Source organism: Aulonocara stuartgranti, assembly GCF_965226115.1.
Source record: "Aulonocara stuartgranti genome assembly, chromosome: 7".
Lineage (NCBI taxonomy): Eukaryota > Metazoa > Chordata > Actinopteri > Cichliformes > Cichlidae > Aulonocara > Aulonocara stuartgranti.
In genome coordinates, this window is record NC_138945.1 from 21,902,846 (window position 1) to 21,922,546 (window position 19,701).

At 37.0% G+C, this 19,701-nt stretch overlaps 1 protein-coding gene across 2 annotated transcripts in view; it reads left to right on the plus strand.

Annotated features, from left to right (window-relative positions):
- eng (endoglin) overlaps positions 1-8,236 on the plus strand; it is a 46,613-nt gene extending 38,377 nt beyond the window's left edge. For both annotated transcript variants that reach the window (XM_082541572.1, XM_082541573.1), the window contains exons 12-14: positions 3,285-3,392; positions 3,489-3,536; positions 3,612-8,236. In XM_082541572.1, coding sequence (XP_082397698.1) covers positions 3,285-3,392; positions 3,489-3,536; positions 3,612-3,733 — 278 coding nt within the window. In that variant the 3' untranslated portion in view covers positions 3,734-8,236. The remainder of the gene's footprint in view (positions 1-3,284; positions 3,393-3,488; positions 3,537-3,611) is intronic.
- Positions 8,237-19,701: the final 11,465 nt, after the last annotated feature.

Consider the following 19,701-nt stretch of genomic DNA (forward strand, 5'->3'; position numbering starts at 1 on the left):
ACACAGATATTAGTCAAATGACCATACTGTGTTAAGTAGGATTACGTTTTTGCAAAGCAAGCTCCTGCTTTCTGGTTATGTTCTGATGAGGTTTTATGTTTTGTGCATTAGTGCTTAGCATGTTCAACCCAGAGGCAGAAGGCAGCAGAAGGCAGGTGAGAAACTCATGGAAAGGTGATGATTAGTTTCCTCCTACTGCTCTGGATACTTGTGGGAAAATCTCTACAGGCAGCAGTAGAGGGGAAGGAGGGAAAGCCGGTATTTACGCAGTGGTTTTCTTGATAGATAACACATAACATACTGCCTCTGCTCTTGTGGGGACTTCTAACAGCTCACATGGTTTGGGACAAGGTTGTTTATTTGCAGCCTTGAAAAGCTTCACTACATTCCCAGATATTGATTTTGGTGCAAATTCTGTAAACAATTTGACAGTTAATTCAGGCCAGTCAGATGGATACTGAACAAATCAAAGTTTAGATCCAAGCAATAAGTTTTTAACATTGTTTGTCATTGGAAATTTTAATACATTTAAGAACATCTGTTTATTTTCCCATCTTCAAATGAGAGTTAGAGTTTACTGTGATGTTTGAGAGAAGGGAAGAACTGTCAGTGATCTGCTGTGCAGCCTTTTTGAAAAGATGTCTTTCTCAAGGCTGTTAATTTCTAGCTTTGCCAGCCCACTAAAACTAGAGAAAAAAATTGCTAGGCTGTTACAATATGTACAGTCTGGTTGATTTGTGGGTAATGATATTTTTTTGTCATTTTGCCTCTATAAACTACCACAGTGGATTTTAAATCAAACACTCAAGATATTTCCACCCTTGAGATGATCCATTAGGCTTTACTGCAGCCACCTTCAGTTGCTCCGTGTTTGTCGGTCTGCCTTCAGTTTGGTATTTAATAACTAAAGACCACGCTCTGCTGGGTTGAAGAATATTCCGTTTCTTTGCTCGGAGAAACTCTTGCTTTCACTTTGTGTTTTAGGTCATCATCCATTTGCACTGTGAAGTGCCATCTGATCAGTTTTGCGGGGCTTGAGTGAATCTGAGTACAATTCAGAATTTAGAACTGCTATCAGCAGACCCAGTTTCACTGACGGCTGTAGATGCAATAGCACGGCCTCCACAGTTTTTGACAGATGATGCGGTTCAGATCATGAGCTCTCTCTCTCGCCTTCTCCATAAATTTCTCTTCCCATCAGTTTTGTACAAGTTAATCTTAGCTTCATCTGTCCAACGAATCTCCCCCCCCCCCCCAGAACTCTGCAGGGTCTTTTTGATGTTTTCTGGCAAAGTCTAACCTTGAGTGCAACCAGTACTTTGCACCTTATTGTAAACCGTCTGTATTGTAATTCATTCATTTTTAATTCATTGGACAATTAACTGACAAGCAGGCCAGGTGAGACCAGAGAGTGAGCAAAAATGTACAGAATGGCTTTAATACGAGGTTAGCACTTTTTGCCTCACCACAAGAATGTCCCGAGCTGGACTTCACCATCTGGCTGGGGTCTTTCTGTGTGCCTTTTGCCTTCTGGTTGCAGGGATAGGCTTGTGCAACCCTGATAAGCATAAGAGAATGGATGGATTCACACAGTCAATGCAATACTTTTGTTAAACCCCTTTGAATTAAAGCAGAAAATCTTCTCTTCAATCACATTTAAATTTAATTGATTTTTTTTTAAGTTTAAAAATCCATTGTGGTAGTGTACAGAAAGATTTTCATTTTCCAAGTATGCTGGACGTCTGATGTGCCCCGGTACATATTCATTCAGAGCTGCTTTGAGGGAAAGTATTTTATTTTTATAACTACTGGTTCAAGGTTATAGGTTATCTAATATATTTTGTTAGCCAAAAAGTCTCTTGTGCAGTGGAAGCCAGCTCATGGCATGCTCAGAAAACTTTAGAAATTGCAAAGTTGGTTATTAATCAAAGTTCGTATGGCTACATTGGAACAGGACAAATTCAATTTTCTTTAAAAAAAATTCTGACTCACCCAAAACATTGGCTGTAGTTTTGGGAGGTGATAAACAGCACTGTATGTAAGCTCTATTGATTTCCAGAAGGTGTTTTAGTAGATGCATAGATAGTCTGCCAGCTTCAGGAGTGGATGGAAAGAATTATGGCAATTATCATTAAGTCCAATGTGGAGCGACTCTGGCGTGCATTAAGGTTAAGTAGCACTTAATTTTGAAACACAGAGGCTGTTTTGGATATAGATGGCACGATTATTATTGTTAATATAGTACTTTATGTTGAGGCATGAACTATTGGCAAGTCATGGAAAAATGTCCAGTGTATTGAATGTCTGTCAGATTATGGGTTTGAAATTTGATGGTTTCATAGAGATGTAAATTATAACTGTGTACTTTACAGAACTAGCCTCTCATTTCAGGGAGTTCATAAACTTTAACTAGTTTTTTTCTATTACAGAGGATATGGAATAGTAACTTTTAAGCATCACACATAAATGTACGAACAGCAGCTCACTAGAACATATAATAGAGATGCTCTCTAAGGACACACATGGGTTAGTTGGGGTGAATTCTTTATTGAACTAAGAAGATTACATTGTAGTCATCGTGATTCACAGTGCAGATTTAGGACAAACCCAAATTAAGAACATATTTTCAGATGGAAAATCAGTTAAAGTGGTCAAAAAATCTCTGTGTGCAGAGTTAAGTTCAGTTACATAAAAAATACCAAGTACACTGGTCTTCCTGAAAAGAAAACACTTGCTATGTGGCTATGTGATTTTGGTTTTGGTTAGAGTGAATAGATAGAATCTGTGTTTGTGTTGTAATAGAGATAATCTAATCTACATATTCTACTTGTGTGCATTATATAATGAACCTATTGCATGACTGATTTTATTTGGTATAGAGGAAACAATTCTGTCTGTGTACTACCAAACCTTTACAATGTGAAGATGCAATGTTATTAAAAGGACACACCATAGCTTGTAAGAAGAACATGTATTTTATGCCACCATATAAATTGTTGTATATCACATGCTTTTGATTGATTGTCCAGTGTAATCCTGCTGGAGCACAACAAATAGGACTTTTCAGTGGTTCTTTGGAGAAATTATTATATTTTATTATTATATTATATATTATATTCAAGCTGCATTACAATATAAAAGGAGGATTTTGGGTTTCCAAAATTTTTTTAAATCGTGTTCGATTGAACGTAATTGTAGTTGTAGCAGTTGTAGTAAATCTTTTTCTTTCTTTTTTTTTTTAAATTTAAGCTTGCATACATTGTTTTTGCATGTCTGCTTTTCAGCCCGACCATGCATTAACGGCCTGTCTGGAGTTCTGGGTATTGCCTTTGGAGGGTTCCTGATTGGGGTATTACTTGTTGGAGCGCTGTGGTTTATCAAAATCAAAACAGGTAAATTGATGAGTGAGGACAGAATGTTTGGACTCCAGAATAGATCTGAATTGACGTATGTCTGAATTTGAAATTGTCCAATTCTCCTTAATTCAGGGTACCCAACTGGACTGGAGATGAATTCAACTGTAGTCAATATTCCTGGTAAGGACTCTTATTTTTTAATAATTCTTTTTTATTTTTAGCAGGTTCTTATTGGCTTGTTTTTCCTTTCCACAGGATGTCCTTGCTCAGGAGCAAAGCGACAACCTGTTTCTACCAACCCATCCCCCTCTGAGAACAGCAGTGCCAATGCTAGCATTGGAAGCACCCAGAGCACACCTACCAGCAGCATGGCTTGAGAATGTGGTATTTTCACCCAGCAGGGCCACCATCCTCCTTCAAATTTACCTATACGGGTTTTGTGCTTCTTCTTCTTCTTCTTCTTTTTTTTTTAAATCGGTGCCTCAAAAGCATTTGTTACATTCCTACTTCTTTAGATTCTCCTTTAAAAAGCACAACACATATCTTTGGCATAACACCTCTGAAACGGATGTGATCTGGGAGCTTGTAATTGGCGGTGGGGAGGGCTAAGCGATGGTAACCAAAGTTTAATCAATGGCTTCTGACGTTCACCTCTGCTACTTCTCTGTAAAGTCAAGCTCTAAGACAGGAAGTTAAAGAGGGCAAAAGAAAAAAAATAAATTGGCTTGCAGCAACAGGAAAAACAAACCATATCCCCACAAGAGCTAACAGGAAATTCACTGCATTCCTTCCAATGAATATGTGCTTGTGTGATGGCAGCACAATAATAGTCAGACAGGAGACAAAACCAGTCAAAAGACATACTTTAAACAGATGAAAAGCTGTTGTGCGCTCACATCAAGCTACAAAAATATGAGGGGCTGTTTGCTAGGTCAGTCTAGTCAGCAGCATTTTGCGGACTGAAAAGATCAACGTGTTTGGATCTCAGACAAGTCAACAAAATGCTTATTTCAGTGGCTATTTTTCTTAAATAAAGTTTAAGGTTAATCATTAACAGCTACCTCTTATTATTTAGTCTAGACCTAAGTTTAAACTTAGATATCTGTAGTGAATTTCATTTTCTTTCTTTCTTTCTTTTTTTATAAATTCTGTGTCACTTTAGGTGAATCTTAAAATGACTGTTTCGGTCATATGTAGCCTATGAAACAAAGTTATGGTGCCATTTTCCTGCTATTAATAGATGAATCAAAGCTGCTGTACTAATGTGTTTTGGAAGATATATTTACTAATTGCTCAAGAAGTACAATCAAAGTTATCATTTATGGCTCACAGGTTGCAATTAATACTGAATCATTAAGACGTCAGTACCTTTAGTTGTCCAAAGTGTCACATGTAGAGACGTATGGCTGTATTCAGAACTGAATAGTATGGCTGTAATTAGGCGTTAGTTCTAAAACACTACAATATCCGTTCTAATGAGAGTCATCAATCACCACGTCTATCACCACGGCCTGACAATTTGCTGTACTTTTTTCACAACAACATTTTTAAATTACATTTTGGTGTTTTCAGGGTGGTGTAATCATCACCCAGTAGAATTAAGCGCACTGTTTATAGTGTTAACAGTATATTGTACTTACATTTGAATACTTGACATGAAGACCAGCTGACCTTCTTATATTCAGTGTCATTTGATTCAAAATGTAGGCAGTAATTTTCTGCACTATTTTTTGATTGGAGATGAGTGCACAGGGTGTGAAAGGGCTTTTGTCATTAAACTGATGCTGTGGATCACAAATGCATCAGAGATTTTGCATTAAAGAAAAAAAACAGCTATTGTTACCCATGCCATGACCTTGCTTTAGGTGGGAAGTACAGGCTCAATGAAAAGGTGATCATTTTTTAAAATAATAAATATAAGTGCTAATGTAATACATTAAATGTTTTGTTTTTTTAATGTGAAAAAAAAAAAAGAATCCAGTCTAAGGCAAATGTTTGCTTTAAATGAGATGGCTGTGCTCGAATGTGCCTACGTGTATGTAAATTTGCCCCTGAAAACAGCTCCCCCCACTTATCCTTTGACCTTTAACTTTTTAACTTTAACGGCCTACTTAAATCAGCTCTGAACACAGCCCATTGTGACTCTGCAGTTGCAATTGCAACTGTACTGTACGACCATATTCTGAATGTATGTTTATGTATCAAAATTTGAATTCAGCTCCATGCATACTATTATAAAAATTCAAATCTTTATTTTTTTTTTCATTTGTCACATGACCTGTGTGAAGATATGGAAGCTGTCATTTGCAAGAAATTAGTTTGTGGTTATCAATATTAACTTCTGCTTTCCACATTTAATAGGCTGCATCAGCCACTGCCTGGCTAATGTTAGACTTATGCTGCATATTTGCATGATGAGGATGTTAAGGGGGGGGGGGGGGGGGGGGGTGTCTACAACTGTAAAGTGACGGTTGATCCGTGAACCCACTTTTTTATTTGAATGTACAAATGTAAATGAGTTTAGTATTTTATTGCCACTCTTTTACCTCTAAAATATTGCCATCGCACATCAACTCTGGGGTAGGTAAGCAAATAAATACCGGTAATTTAGCATTTACAGTACATTGCATCAACACAAGTAGTAAAACTGTGATATGTCAAACTTTATGATGACAAACACTCTCTCACACACACATATATATGATGTATATATAAAAAGTACACCCTTACTGTTTACTCAGGAATTAAGAGCGGAAGTAGCAGCCAGATTGCTGCTAGTCAAATGCACTTGATTAACTGACCATCAGTAAGTGTGACCACCTCTGTAAAAGCAGTAGTTCTGGCGATTTGGTCAGCAATCAGCTTTGTTTTAAAATGCCACTGTTTTCCAGTAAATTCACAGCAAAGTGAGAGAGATCGCACAAAAACTAAACATCTGTAACTCTTCAGGCCTCACTTAGCATGTTACAATTCATGAAGATACAACTAGAAAAAGACTGAACTAAAATAGCATGTCACGAGAAAGCCTCTTTACTAAAAAGAACTGGGCGGGAGGTATAACGTTTGCTTTTCTTACATCTGAGCAAACCACAAGACTTTGGAAAAACTAAACTGATTATATCAGCAGAAATACCTCCTAATAACTGTCAAGCATGGTGGTGGAGGGGTTATGATTTGGGCTTGTTTTTTAATCACAGGACCTGTGCACCTTGCAGTCATTAGATCAAGCATGATCTCCTCTTTTTACCAAAGCATTTTATTTAGTTTAGAAGTTGGGTTATGTTATGCAGCAGTACAAGCTCATTAGCAAATCTACAGCAGTGCAGCTGAAAAGAGAAGATTACTACATGTTATAGTGCTAAGGGTTGTTCTTCAAGCTTTGAAACATGAAGTGTGCCTAGTTTTTCAGAGGATACACAGTATATATATATATATATATATATATATATATATATATATATATATATATATATATATATATATATATATATATATATATATATATATATATATCTGTGTGTGTGTGTGTAGACCTAGGAATTATTTAAATTCAAATGAGAAATGCTTATCCTCCTTCTCCTTCTGGTTTGCTATGAGAATTTGTTCACCTTTAATTATGATCTTAAAAATGTTCCAAACCACCAACATTGTAAAATGTCTTTTCTTTGTATGTGAGCAATGTAGCAGAACCACATTTTCTCTCTTACTCAGTGTGTCTGCATGTACATTTTCCAGTGCATGCCTGATTTTCTTTGTATATTTTTTGTAGACAAAGAGGGCCAGTACAAGCTGTCACTTGAGTATTTGTGCAATATAATGAGGTAAACCTGTATGTAATGTCTATATGTCATTTTTATCCTTTTTTTGTAAGTTTTGTATGATAATCTTACATTGAATGATTTTTTAACCTGTCTTGTTCTTTTATGTATTTAATTTACTGGGACAATTCATAATCATGGCACGTATAAAATGCACATTGATTCTGTATAGCAATTGTTTTTGAATCTCATATAGGTTTTTATTCTGTAATCACAGACAGTGCGTGTCACATCACGTCACAGTACATATGGTTTATTGGTTTTAGCCCTGTTACACTTTTGCCCTCACCCTAAGGGTCCCGTGCTGTCCAAAACCACAAGATATCTCTGCAAACTTGACATCCTGACATTGTGTTGTATTCATTGTACTATCTTCACTGGGTGTGAGGGGGAAGTGCATTCTGGATTCTGAAGACAGGATGTCTCACTAAACAGTAGCATCACAGTTAAATATTCAGCACTGACAGTTACCAGGATACATTCGCACCAAAAATAGTCAAAACGCAGCTATTATTACAAACTTTTTTTCATTAGATTTGTGGAAGCGTTTGCAGCATGAGACTTTTTTTCTATAATAACTATCCTGCACCTGCGTTAAACCAGCCCCAGTAACTGTCTAAGCACTGACAGTAGAATCAGACAGGTTGTCAGTTAATTCAGTGTTAACCCTGCAGATCCCTTCGTTACCTCTCACAAAAGCTCTCACTTCCACAGATGCTCTACACAGTTAATGAAATATGTGCGCATATACACAGTATGCGTGCTCTGTGTGTGTGCGCGGGTGTGTCGTTACAATAGGAACTACAGCTACATTTATGCGATTGGATTCTTACCTGTATTCCTACCAAACAGTCGGAAATTGTAACAATGTGTCAAAACGTCTGCTTTTATTTTATCAAGTATAAGATGCAGTGTTATTTTTGTTCTGGAGTTGGCAGCCTTTTACTGTTTAAAATGAGTCCATTTGTTGAGACAGTATTCAACTGATGCCGTGTACTTCTGTGTTGTCTCAGAGAATATATGTTTTGTCAAAATTATCTTAATAAACTCCATTTGAAAAAATTTCCCTGTGTTTTCTGCTGTGTTTCTTAGGCCTTTATGTTACGCTAGCTGGTAGACCTTGGAAACAGCAAACTCCCAGGACACGACAGATCTCCCAGGATAAGCAATATCAGAGAGCAGTAATATAGCACACTTTGTAGAGCGTTGATGTGGAATAAAGAACCAGATTTACCGCACCGTCTCAAATGTATTCATAGCACAAATGAAAAATGCAAAGGAACAACAAAGAGTACAGTGTTTTTTAGCCATATTTGCCCACCATAAAAATGAAGATTTATTTGACTGATTTTTTTTTCTGTGACAACTACTTTGGCATTCTCTTGCTTGCGGTCAAGTGAGAGCTTCTCTTGACTGCTGTGTTTTTGATTAGACAGCAAATCCATATGAGTATGGTGCAGAGAGTTTATACTAATAGATACATTAGATACACACTTGCGGTTACTTATCAACCCATATGGACATACTCTATTTGGTTTTGGCATATTACAGAAACGTTAAACCTTGTATGATATTAGTTTTTCACTTAACTTACAAACGTCTCCATTACTTGAAATGAATACATCCACCAAGGAGGTTGTCTTTTTGGTAGCGTTTGTGTGAGTGTCTGTAAACACGATGCATCCACCAAGGCCTTAAAGGTGAACTTAATGATTTATTGGTTGAAATAAAAAAAAAAGCCATATAACTGTGATTGCTACAAGTTTAGTGTGTATTGTCAACATATAGAAAGTACTGTGTAAGATATCATCGTACATTTGAAATGTAATCTTTCGTTCAAGGTCAATAGATTGATCTGAAGTGATAATAATGAAGCTATTTATTAAAACTATGTTTACTGCCATTGCATGTATTGACATGAAATATATTTAGGCCATATAGGGAAAGCTATATAGGGATTCTAAATATCACGCCACTTTAAACCGCTGACATCTTCTTCAACATGTCAGCTGTTCAAGGTCAAATAAGGTCAAACTTTCATGTGTTTTATCTTTAAAACTATGATTGAAATTCTACTGCCTCTGTTTGTACTGGCAACACGTAGGAAATGATACTGGTACATGGGAATATTAAATATTACATTGTAATTTGCACCCAAATGTCATGTCATATTTGACCTCTGATCTCACTTTTACATTTTACATCTGCATTTCTTGTAAGTTGACCCCAAAATGTGTATTGCCAAATTTATTCACCTGTACTGTCAAGGGACAGCAAATGAATCCATATTTAAAAACAAAATTGTAGTCAAAAGTTTGTCAAGTATATCAAAATTTCAACTGGGCAAATATTAAAAACCTGGACTTTGCACTTGTTTTTACTGCACTCCAAACTTCATAAAGTACGTTTAAAAACAAAGAAAATAAAATGAATTTATGCAAAATACAATAGTATTCCATTAAAAGTAGATACTGGCCAGAGATTAAGGTTTGCACTCTCTTCTTGTTTCGTATGTGTTCAACAGTATCCCTGTTAGAATTTAGCTTTATGGCTAAACAAAAAAAGTGTAGTAGTACAGCTAAGTTTGTCACTTACAAAGTATTTGCAGCTGTAACATACTGTAAATAAAAGTTCAATGTTTAGCTCTAAAGTGCAATGAGATACATTCATAAAGTTGTGTAAGACATGCCTGGGTTAATGCATTTTCACCACCAGTATCGAGTAGTCAGTTTTACAGATTTTATTATTCTGTCTCAGAAAAAAGTTTGACTCATGAATGACTGAATTCAAAACACACTCTAATGACCTTGTGAGTCATATATAACCCTTTTTGTTGGGGAATATAAATGAAAAAAATGTTTTTCTGCTGTAGTCATTCTTTATGCTCTAACTCTTCCTTTTAATACACAAGTTCAATCAGTATTTTCAGGACTGCAGCCAAGGCACACAATCCATGTTTATGGACAGCATTCATCTCCAAATGTGACCATGAAACCATTTGGCCTTGCACAGGATACATTTCGTGATGTATCCGTCTGTGTGCGTGCCTGTTCTTTCTGCAAAACAGTGCCTGGTGAAATGTGTTATCCATGCATAAAGCTCGCAACAATAGCCTCGGGGTAAAAACAGTTGTCAGCTCTTTTCTATAGAATTAAGGTGTGAATGTGTAAGAGAGAAAGATTTTTCTTTTCTCTTGACAACATCATGCACTCCGTGTGTTTATATGTAAATAAAGAGACAGATGTCAGTCTTGTATGGAGCTGTAGGCTCTGAGGATATATTTCAAGAAGTAGAAGGAAAGAAAAGCCATTGTTGCCAAGGAGTTGCTTCCCAACGATATACATCATAGCGTGTTGCTAGGCTCTCAAGGGCAGCAGAGTCGGTAACACATTAGTGTTCAGCAATAGACCATTAGAAAAACAATTTCTTGTTCAGTCAGCTCAGATGAGTATAACAAGTAATGTACTGCAGACAGGAGTTGTTAAATATATTGGTTTTAGCCTTAACTTTTAGCCTTTCCTATTGTTAAATAAAAGTTAATTAAGATCACCGTGCAAGCTGAAATATAGAAAATTAGCACACAGTATGGGAGCACATTACTTTTAGGATTATTAACTAGTATATCGTGTTTAGACCACATTCTCTGTATATTAATAGAACCTTTACATTTATATTTAAAAGAAAAAGTAAAATATATTAATGACACAAATGTGCTAAGCAGTAGACAAACAGAAAACATTACCTCTGATCCGCTGCCATCTGTTTTGTAAGAACTGCTTAGAGTGCATTTAATAGATGGTAAAAGCACAGGGAGAGAAAGGAAAAGACTGGAAATAGAAAGGTAATCATAGGAGCTGTGCCAGTGTGTATTTGCTGCGAGGAAAACGGACGCAAAGGAATGATATCATTAAATTAGAAAACAAAATCAACCTCATACACAGAAGAAAGAAGGAAACAACATTAATAATAAATATGCAATATATATAATACGGCATTATGAATAATAATCCATATTGTAATGTAATGTAATGTAAATGTATGTTTGGATCTCCATTATGTTTTTGGGCTTCATTTACATTTACATTATTAATATATAAAGCATTTAATAAGCTGAAAAATGTAACATTCACAAACTACTCAAAAAAGTAAGTAAGAATGGGAGAAACTGGTGCAGTAGGAGTTTACCGGTGACTCTAATTTCGTGGTCTTGTTCAGTCATATGTCCCCGAGCACCACCTTAGTACTCAATAAACCCAATTGTGTAGAGGTGACCATCGACTATGATGAAATTAAAAAGATAAACTATCCCAGTATAGATGTCATTATACTGTTAAATATTCCTTTAACACCACATAATGAGTGGCTGCGGGGAAACATACCATTCCATTTAATTACCCTGATGAATGGACTACTGCTGGCCACCACCAGATGGTGCAACAATTTGTATTTTTCTCTGAATGCACAGATTGCATGGCCTGTCAACAGAAGAAGACAATGAGCCTTCACTGGAATCAAAGTACCAAACAAATTTTCAGAGAAACACTTAAATTAAATCAATAACAAAGCAAAAGAGAAATTCAGTGTAAAAGGCTGACATGAAGCCTTATAGCCATGTTGAATTCAGGAAGCTACAACAGAGGCAACTGGAGCTGCCCAGAGTAAGGCGGCTCTCCGTCAAACTTTCACACCCTGAGGCGCTGTGCTGCACACAAGGTTGTTTACACTTTTCAAGCCTGTGTACAGGCTCAGCCTCTCACCTCATCTCTCACCCACACATCACTCTCTCGCAGGCGCCCGTGTACTTGCCCACACCTCACTGAGTATCTACTGCCTGGTCCGGGGTAATCCTCTAACTTAAAGGCAGTACAGTCTGCTAGAAGCAAATTGTATTCCTTCAAAATGCAGACACCTCTGAGCTGATGTTTGGATAAAACACCTCAGAGGTGTACAGCAACACTTTCCCTTCCTTCAGTCTTTGCTCATCTTGCTCACCTACATGCAAACAGTTATTGGAAATGTGACATTTAATACAAATATCCCGGCTAGTATCATATTACTCCTGTAATTAAAAAGAAAATGATTTTTTTCAAGGCATACATTCTCTTAAAACATAGTATTTAACAGGTGAGGTGCTTCTAACAATAAGCAGCGTAACTTACATTTGTAATTTGTTGCATTTACACACAAACAGGTCGACATATAAGAAAAGTGAATGTTGTGAGCATTATTATTTTCTTCTAACAGTGCTCGGATTGAAATAGTGCAAAATAAAAGCCAATATAGATGCAGACCCTGTAAGCTCATACATTTCTCTAAATTTTAAAAGACATACTGTTCTACTTCCTAACATACAGCACATCTCAGTCCAGGTGCCGCTAGTGTGTGAATGTATTTTCCTGATAGGTGAAGGGAAACCTAGTCTGCAGATGGTAGGTCATGTCAATCCAGCCATTCATCCAACTTGTTATTTTTCAGACCTGCTAGGAGAAGTAACCCACAGCCTCTCCATACCAGTGTGTCCTCAAAGTTCCACAGTTGTATCCTCAGATGTGCTAAGAACAGCTGCAAAGTGCTGCCCCTGGAGATCATCAAGGTTCAACAGTTTTAACAGGATGGTCCACAACAGTTCCCTCTGCTGGAGAAAACTTTTACCCCGACAAACCCTTAGTGGTCTCCTCATCTAAAATTGCCTGGTTGTCGCCAGCTGAATTCTTCTTGAAATTACATACCCAGAAGTAATGCCTGGAGCAATGGATTTTAAACTGCTGCAAAAGTAGCTCTGACAGACGTCCTCATGTGACAGAGCAAAGCCAGGACTGTTGCGTTTACTTATTGATTGAACACTGAGTCTTGAAACATATGTGTATTTTCTTCATTATTACGTATATTCAGCCACAGTTAACCTGTAGCCTAATGTAATGTTACTTTTACTAGAAACCAATCTTTCCTTTTGCAACAGCTCTTTGAAAAGGAATAAAGAACAGAATGGTGTCTTTTCTATCGACTCTACCTTTGTTTTCCATGATTCACAAAAAAGGCTCTTGCAGTAACATTTTAGGTGCTGAACATTTTCTGCTCTTGCCTGGTGATCCAGCTGATGTGTAATTGGTTTTGCCTAAATCCTCTACAGGTATTGGGTTTTGTTTCTCTTTTAGTTTGTCTCTCTGCTGACTGCCACAACAGATTAAAATTTTCATCAGGTTGCTCGCTTCTGCTAATGCTGGTCTATCACAGAACATTTTGTTTACCACTTTCAAATGGGCTGAACTAGGTAAGCGTTACAGAGTTCACAGTTACAGGTTTGTTTTATATATCTAGTGGATCTCGATATAACCAAACACGCCTGAGTTGTTTTGACTCGGGAATGATGGACGAGTGTTTGCACATAAAACGGTAAAGTCACAAAGGCAAAATATAAAAAAATAAGCATCTAAATATATAGCGGTACAAGAACAGATTACATAGTGTAGTCTAGTGAGTCTTGCAGATGGCTTGACACGAGTGGTTCTGATCGAGCATGCAGTGGTAAAGATCTTTCTGTGTGGAATTTGGATGTTCAGTCCAAACAGATCAATGTTAGAGATTAATGTTAGTTAGTGGGTGATTATAAATGATCTATAATGCAGGTGTGAAACTGGATAGGTAGCTGTCAGTAACGAGACGATTGGTTAGACTCTGCTTTACAAAACGTTGCTTATTAATGCTAATTAAAGATGTTCAGTGGGATGTATGGCAAAACATCTTCCATGCTTCTTACATGAAGCTCCCTGATGTTTCTTACATGTCTGCAAATTTGTGATCATAAAGCATGTGTGTTAATATCCTTGTAGCTCATATGCTGGTGTTTCTGTACCAGGCACTTGCCTAATTGGTTATGTAGCCCTAAAGATAGATAGATCAATAGATACATAGATAGAAAGATAGACATATATGTATATAGATAGATTTGACTGACAGGTGCAATTGAGCTTTGGCAAAATTGAACTCTTAAGGTTTCTCACATTAAATTCGGAGATACAATTAGATAAAATAAGATTTTGAACACTGAAATATTCTATGTTTTCACAATCCATAAGCATCCTTCTACTTGATCAAAGTGGTGTGCATTTCCATGGTGTTGGGTATTTTACCCTTCATCAGCTATTTAAGGTCCTCAAGGATATTTTCAGGATGTTTTCTTTGAAGTTGTCAAATGCTTTTCTTTTTCTTTCACCCACAATGTTGTTTTGCTTATTTTTTTAAGACCAAAATTATTATTTGACCTCATCCAGCATTGCTGTTTTCCTTGATGGTGATGATGTTATTGCATCACCATTCAATTTCTTAAAAGAAACTGAGTGTAAGCTCATGTTTTTGTAGTGCTGAAGCAGCCTGTGTTAGTTATAGCTTAAATGTGACTGATAAATTTCCTCTGTGAAGGCAACCTAGCCCCACCGTGGCAGATATGGAAATAAGTGGAAAGGAAAACACAAATGTAAATTAGTGTAAGCAGTAAGTGTAGCTCTAGATAAACCTCTGGCTGGCTGTAAAGACAAGTGCCTCCGTGCACAGAATGCTGAGTGCAGCTATCCCCTTGTAAACAAAGCTTCTGCTATTTAGTTTCAGTTGGCTTAATTAGAATGAATGAGGGGGCCTTGTGCAAAAAAAAAGAAAAAAAAAGACAGTTTTTGTGGGTGGGGGGGGGAGAGAGGACTTGGCTACAGTGGATGGAAAGCTGGACTGAGAGATAAAGTTAGTAGCGGGTGGCACGGACCAATTGGACAATGACTAACAGTGCCCTGAGCCAAAATCACAGCCGTAATGAATTTTGGGGAACAACATACATGTTAATGTGGTTTCAAATCGAATTATTATGATTATATCTGCACACCAAGGAGAGATGAAGTGTGTGTGTTTATGTGTGTGCTACACAGAAGTGAAAGAGAACATAGTTTTATGTGTAACTGCTCGAGTGCATTTCCGTCCTTCTTTTTACAGACTGATATTTAGCATTTAAGTCCTGCAGAGGCCCTTCACCATATGTTGCTTGGAACAAATTGTAATGCCAGTGTTATGGAGATTACTTTATAAAATGAAAATGACCTCTCACAGTGAAGGCTCCATGCAATGAACAAAAGCCAGGAGGATAAAAATCTGTGAAATGGCCATGTGCTTACTAAAGTCAACATTTTCAAGTAATCTTGCAGTGATTTCATTGATACATTTTTTCTTTTCTTTTCTTTGTTTTTTAATTGAAAGATACTGGCTGACCTTGTTATGGTACAAATGTTGTTGTTTTTTTTTGCTGTAATGTAATCATGAATGCAATACAGAAATACAGCATTCAGCGTATGCTATTGACTCCTGTTGATGTCACTTGATATCAAGTGATAATTCTTAGTAAATGTGTCTATATTTTATATAATATACTTTGTATTATACTTTTTTTTTTTACCATCCCTCTGTATCTCCTGACAATTATTTATGCACAAGGGCAAACCTAAAAGCCATCATATGCATGAATATGCTACATCCCACTCTCTGTCCGCTATATGGTTGTGTAATGAACTCAGTCAAGCACGTTTTTCTTTTTCTTTTTCTTTTTTTTTTGCATAAGACTACAAGATATAATCAGCACAGCTCCAAATCTGTGAAGCTCCACTAAGATTTAAACCAACTGAATGGAAGCATTTCGTATTAATTTTAAAACAAAGCGGGCATATGTTTTTGAACACTGAATTAATCCTGGAAGTACTCTGTGTTCTGATTCAGCTTACTTCTCTGTGCCACAGGGCTAAAATAAACTATTAAAAAGGCATTATTGAGCCACACCGCCGAAGTGACATCTTTCTTCATTCTAAAAAGCTAGACGGCGCACTTTATTTAGTCACAGCTCCGCACACTAATAACAACGATCAACGTGAAAGTGTCCACTGTTATTCTGTGGCAGCATTAAGCTACTATACCTCTCTAACATGTTTGTCATAGGTAAGCTGTGAGATTTCATGAGAGTTGTAGTTACACAAAAATACATCAAAATGTGTGATTGAAGAAACCATCAAATCCATGTTCATGCACAGTCATGACATATTGAAGGTGAGCTGTCACACCCACATGAAGAAGGTGATAATAAGGATGGTGATAATGATGATTGGAGCAAAGCAGGAAACTAATTCGGTATATGTTTCAATAATAGCACACTGGATTATAAAACAATAATGTTGCATGATATCCATCCAACCAAGAATTAAATGACTAATTTAAATTTTTAGTAGAAGAAAGTGATAAATAAAACATTTACAATGCAGACATTAATTAATGTAATTAATCTATATTTTTTGGTGGAAACGCACAAGGCTCTGAACAGTGGTGATTAATCAACATCAATCATCTAAGTTTGCATTCTTCACCCTGTTAGTTTTATAAAGAAACAAGAAAACCCAGAGGATATTCTGTGACGTGTTCAAACATCAACAAGTCTCCCATATTGACTTTGTGTCACCCTACCACTTGGCCTTTTGTTTTGGTGGGGATGGCCTGTCACTGTGATGGCCGTAGAAGGAGGGACGATTTCTCTGAGGAAAGATGTTGAGCGAAAGGTCACGGTGAATAAAAGGCTTTTAATCTGAGTACCTTGTGTCGTGTGCCCAGGGAATATCAAAGTCATCCCATTACTAGTGAGGTCAGACCAGGGCAGCCTCCCTGTTTGCCCACTGCACTATTCTGTGTTTGTGATGCCTAAATACCCAGGGTAGGGTAGTTTTAAGAAAGGTGAGAAGCAGCATGATGTTTGGCCTCATTGTCTATGGCTCTATTTGTTTCTCTCTCTGTGTCCATGTGGTTTTGTGGACTTGTGTGAAGCACACTGCGCTGAGACGAGCTATAGAATGAGGCGGTCTTGCTGATGCGACACAGAGCGAACACCAGAAAAGGTCAGAAGTATTTTTAAGCATTTTTAAATATATCAAGAGTTGAACATTGTGATGCATGATCACAAAACTGAGTAGCTATGGGAACATTCAATAATTCTTTTAGTGCTGTTTTTCTTGCAACTCTTCAGATTTATTCAGATTTCAGCATTTTATTCACACAGTATGCAGTATATAGGGGTATTTGTCTTATTGTACTGGTGGAGCTAGATCATAAAGTTTTAATTAAATGGAAGGACTGTTGTCAGCTTTACAAAATGACTGGGCTTTTATTTTGGAATCACTAGCAGTGTAGGGGATGGGCTGCCAGTCCATTAGGTGTGAAGTGGAATCACTTTTTCCACAACGCTGGGCACAAGCATCCATCATGCCACACTTTCACAACTCTTAAACTCCACAGTGCTCGCTGGCTGCTTTTAAAGTTGCATCTTCCAAACACACACAGAGGTGTTAAGGAAGAAAACACTACAATGCAAACAAACAAACAAAGAAAGAAACAAACAAACCCACCCAACCACCCCCCAAAAATTGCCCTAAACCAAAAAAATCGCCATTTTCTTTTTCATAAATATTGCTTCTTTTGTAGCACATCTATCCACAAGTACTTTCCTTACTTGAATGACATCTACTCTTAGTGGCTCTCTTTTATTATTATATACATAGAACCATTTTTTCTGTGCACAAAATATGTGCACAGGAAATATTTTTAAAATTACAGGAAGACTCATGAAAAACATTTATTTTCCTTAACATTGAGTCAGAATTAGTTGGTCTAAAAAATTGTGTCCAAAGAGGAGAAAGGGTGCATATTACTAAAATATTTCTTGAGAAGTGGAAAAACAAGCAACTGAAATAACTGTAGGTGGTGAATGCTATGGCGAATGCTAAATCCCCTGATACGAACACCTGATCAGGACAAAGCAGGTGAAGTAATTGACACACAAGGATATTGCAAACACTGCTGGGGTGATTTCTTAAAAAAAGTAATGTATTAGACATTTCTTTTGAAAAGCAGAGCCATGTGTTACTTAATTAGTTGTTTGCATTATATTACATGACCTTAGACAAAAATTGACACAGTAACTGTTCCCACACAGTCACACACATTGACTGAAACCTATATCCTAATGAGGACATAGCCAATAGCAAAACTGAAACCATCACTGCAATTCTACTGTAGAGGCAGGTGTAGACTGACTAAGACTGACTGCTTTTCTTACCTGTTGATCAGCCTCTGGGTTCTGGGGTCATGTCCGCTGACACTCACCTTTTAACATTCCCTACTGGATTAGTACTAGCATGCTGACTTTGCAGATACTTGCAAAGAAATGCTGTCCTGTTAGCCGCATTGGATAGTTGTTTCTGTTTCTGGGCACAGTGTGCGCTTTAACAGCATGTTCAATGCTCCTTTTGTTCCGTGAAAATAAAAGTAATGCCCATATCTCCACTCCTTAAAATTTAAAGACTGGCCCAGCTGACTGTAGCACTGAAAGAGTTATTTATCTGTCCATTGCACAGATAGAAGAACCTTTGTAACACAAGTAATGATGTAATTATAAATTTAACGTGATTACTTAATTTAGTATAAAGTGCTGCATTACAAAACTACTGAAAAATGTCATATGATCGCATTAACACATAACTGTTGTGTTATTGCCAGCGTAGACTGCAATTGTAAACTACTGGATATCATGGCAAAATGTGTAATATGCGCCGGTCCATTTTATGCTTTGCCTCTGAAATGTGACATGGACACACATGCAGAAATTGCATTACTGCATGCAGAAGTTGCCTTACCAGCAAGGAGAGATAATATATTTATTTAAAGCCACAAAGTCAGTACTTAGCAAAGAAACGTATAAAGTACATTCCAGGGTCCTTAATAGCCAGAAATGATTAAGCTAATATGTATATACATGCAAATGCGTTAATAATGTGTGTTTAAATGTTTTCCCGTGATATTTTTAATGTTGGCTTGAAATAAAATATCTCCCTCTGCTGTTACTGCAGCTTACTGCACCTTCTGTCCATTTCATGTTTCGAAGTGTCAAGGTGTGAAATGGACACAGCAGAACGGCATGTCTATTACACGTTTTGCCGTGATATCGGGTTGCTCACATTATTGTAGAGAAATTTAGAGACACTCTATTTCATTGATATTTGCAGGCATTTTAATTATGCATTAAGGTCTTGGACCCTATTCTTTTCTTTTTCACCCACTCTGGTTGAATTTCTGGTGTGCTTACCCTGTTGCGTGACTCATTTTGGGCAAAACTTTAGCTGTCGACACATGGCCTCACATTTGACTAGAATAATTTAGTATGCAGTTTGACTTACTTCAATGTGCCCAGCTTCTGTGGCTTCGAAATAAACCCGACTCTTCCACGGGCTGACAGTTGGTTTGAGGTGTTTGTGTTAATTTGCTATGTTTTTGATTTCTGCCACATGTGACCCTGTGCTTAATGGCCAAACATCATTTTGGTCTTATATATCCTAAGTGCATTGTTCCAGATGTTTTGTAGTTTGATTTGTAAACCTAAGCCATGGTGCCAGAATTGCATAAAACATAAGAACACAACATTCAATTTTCACCCAGTTGGTTGATGTTCATTGTTCAGT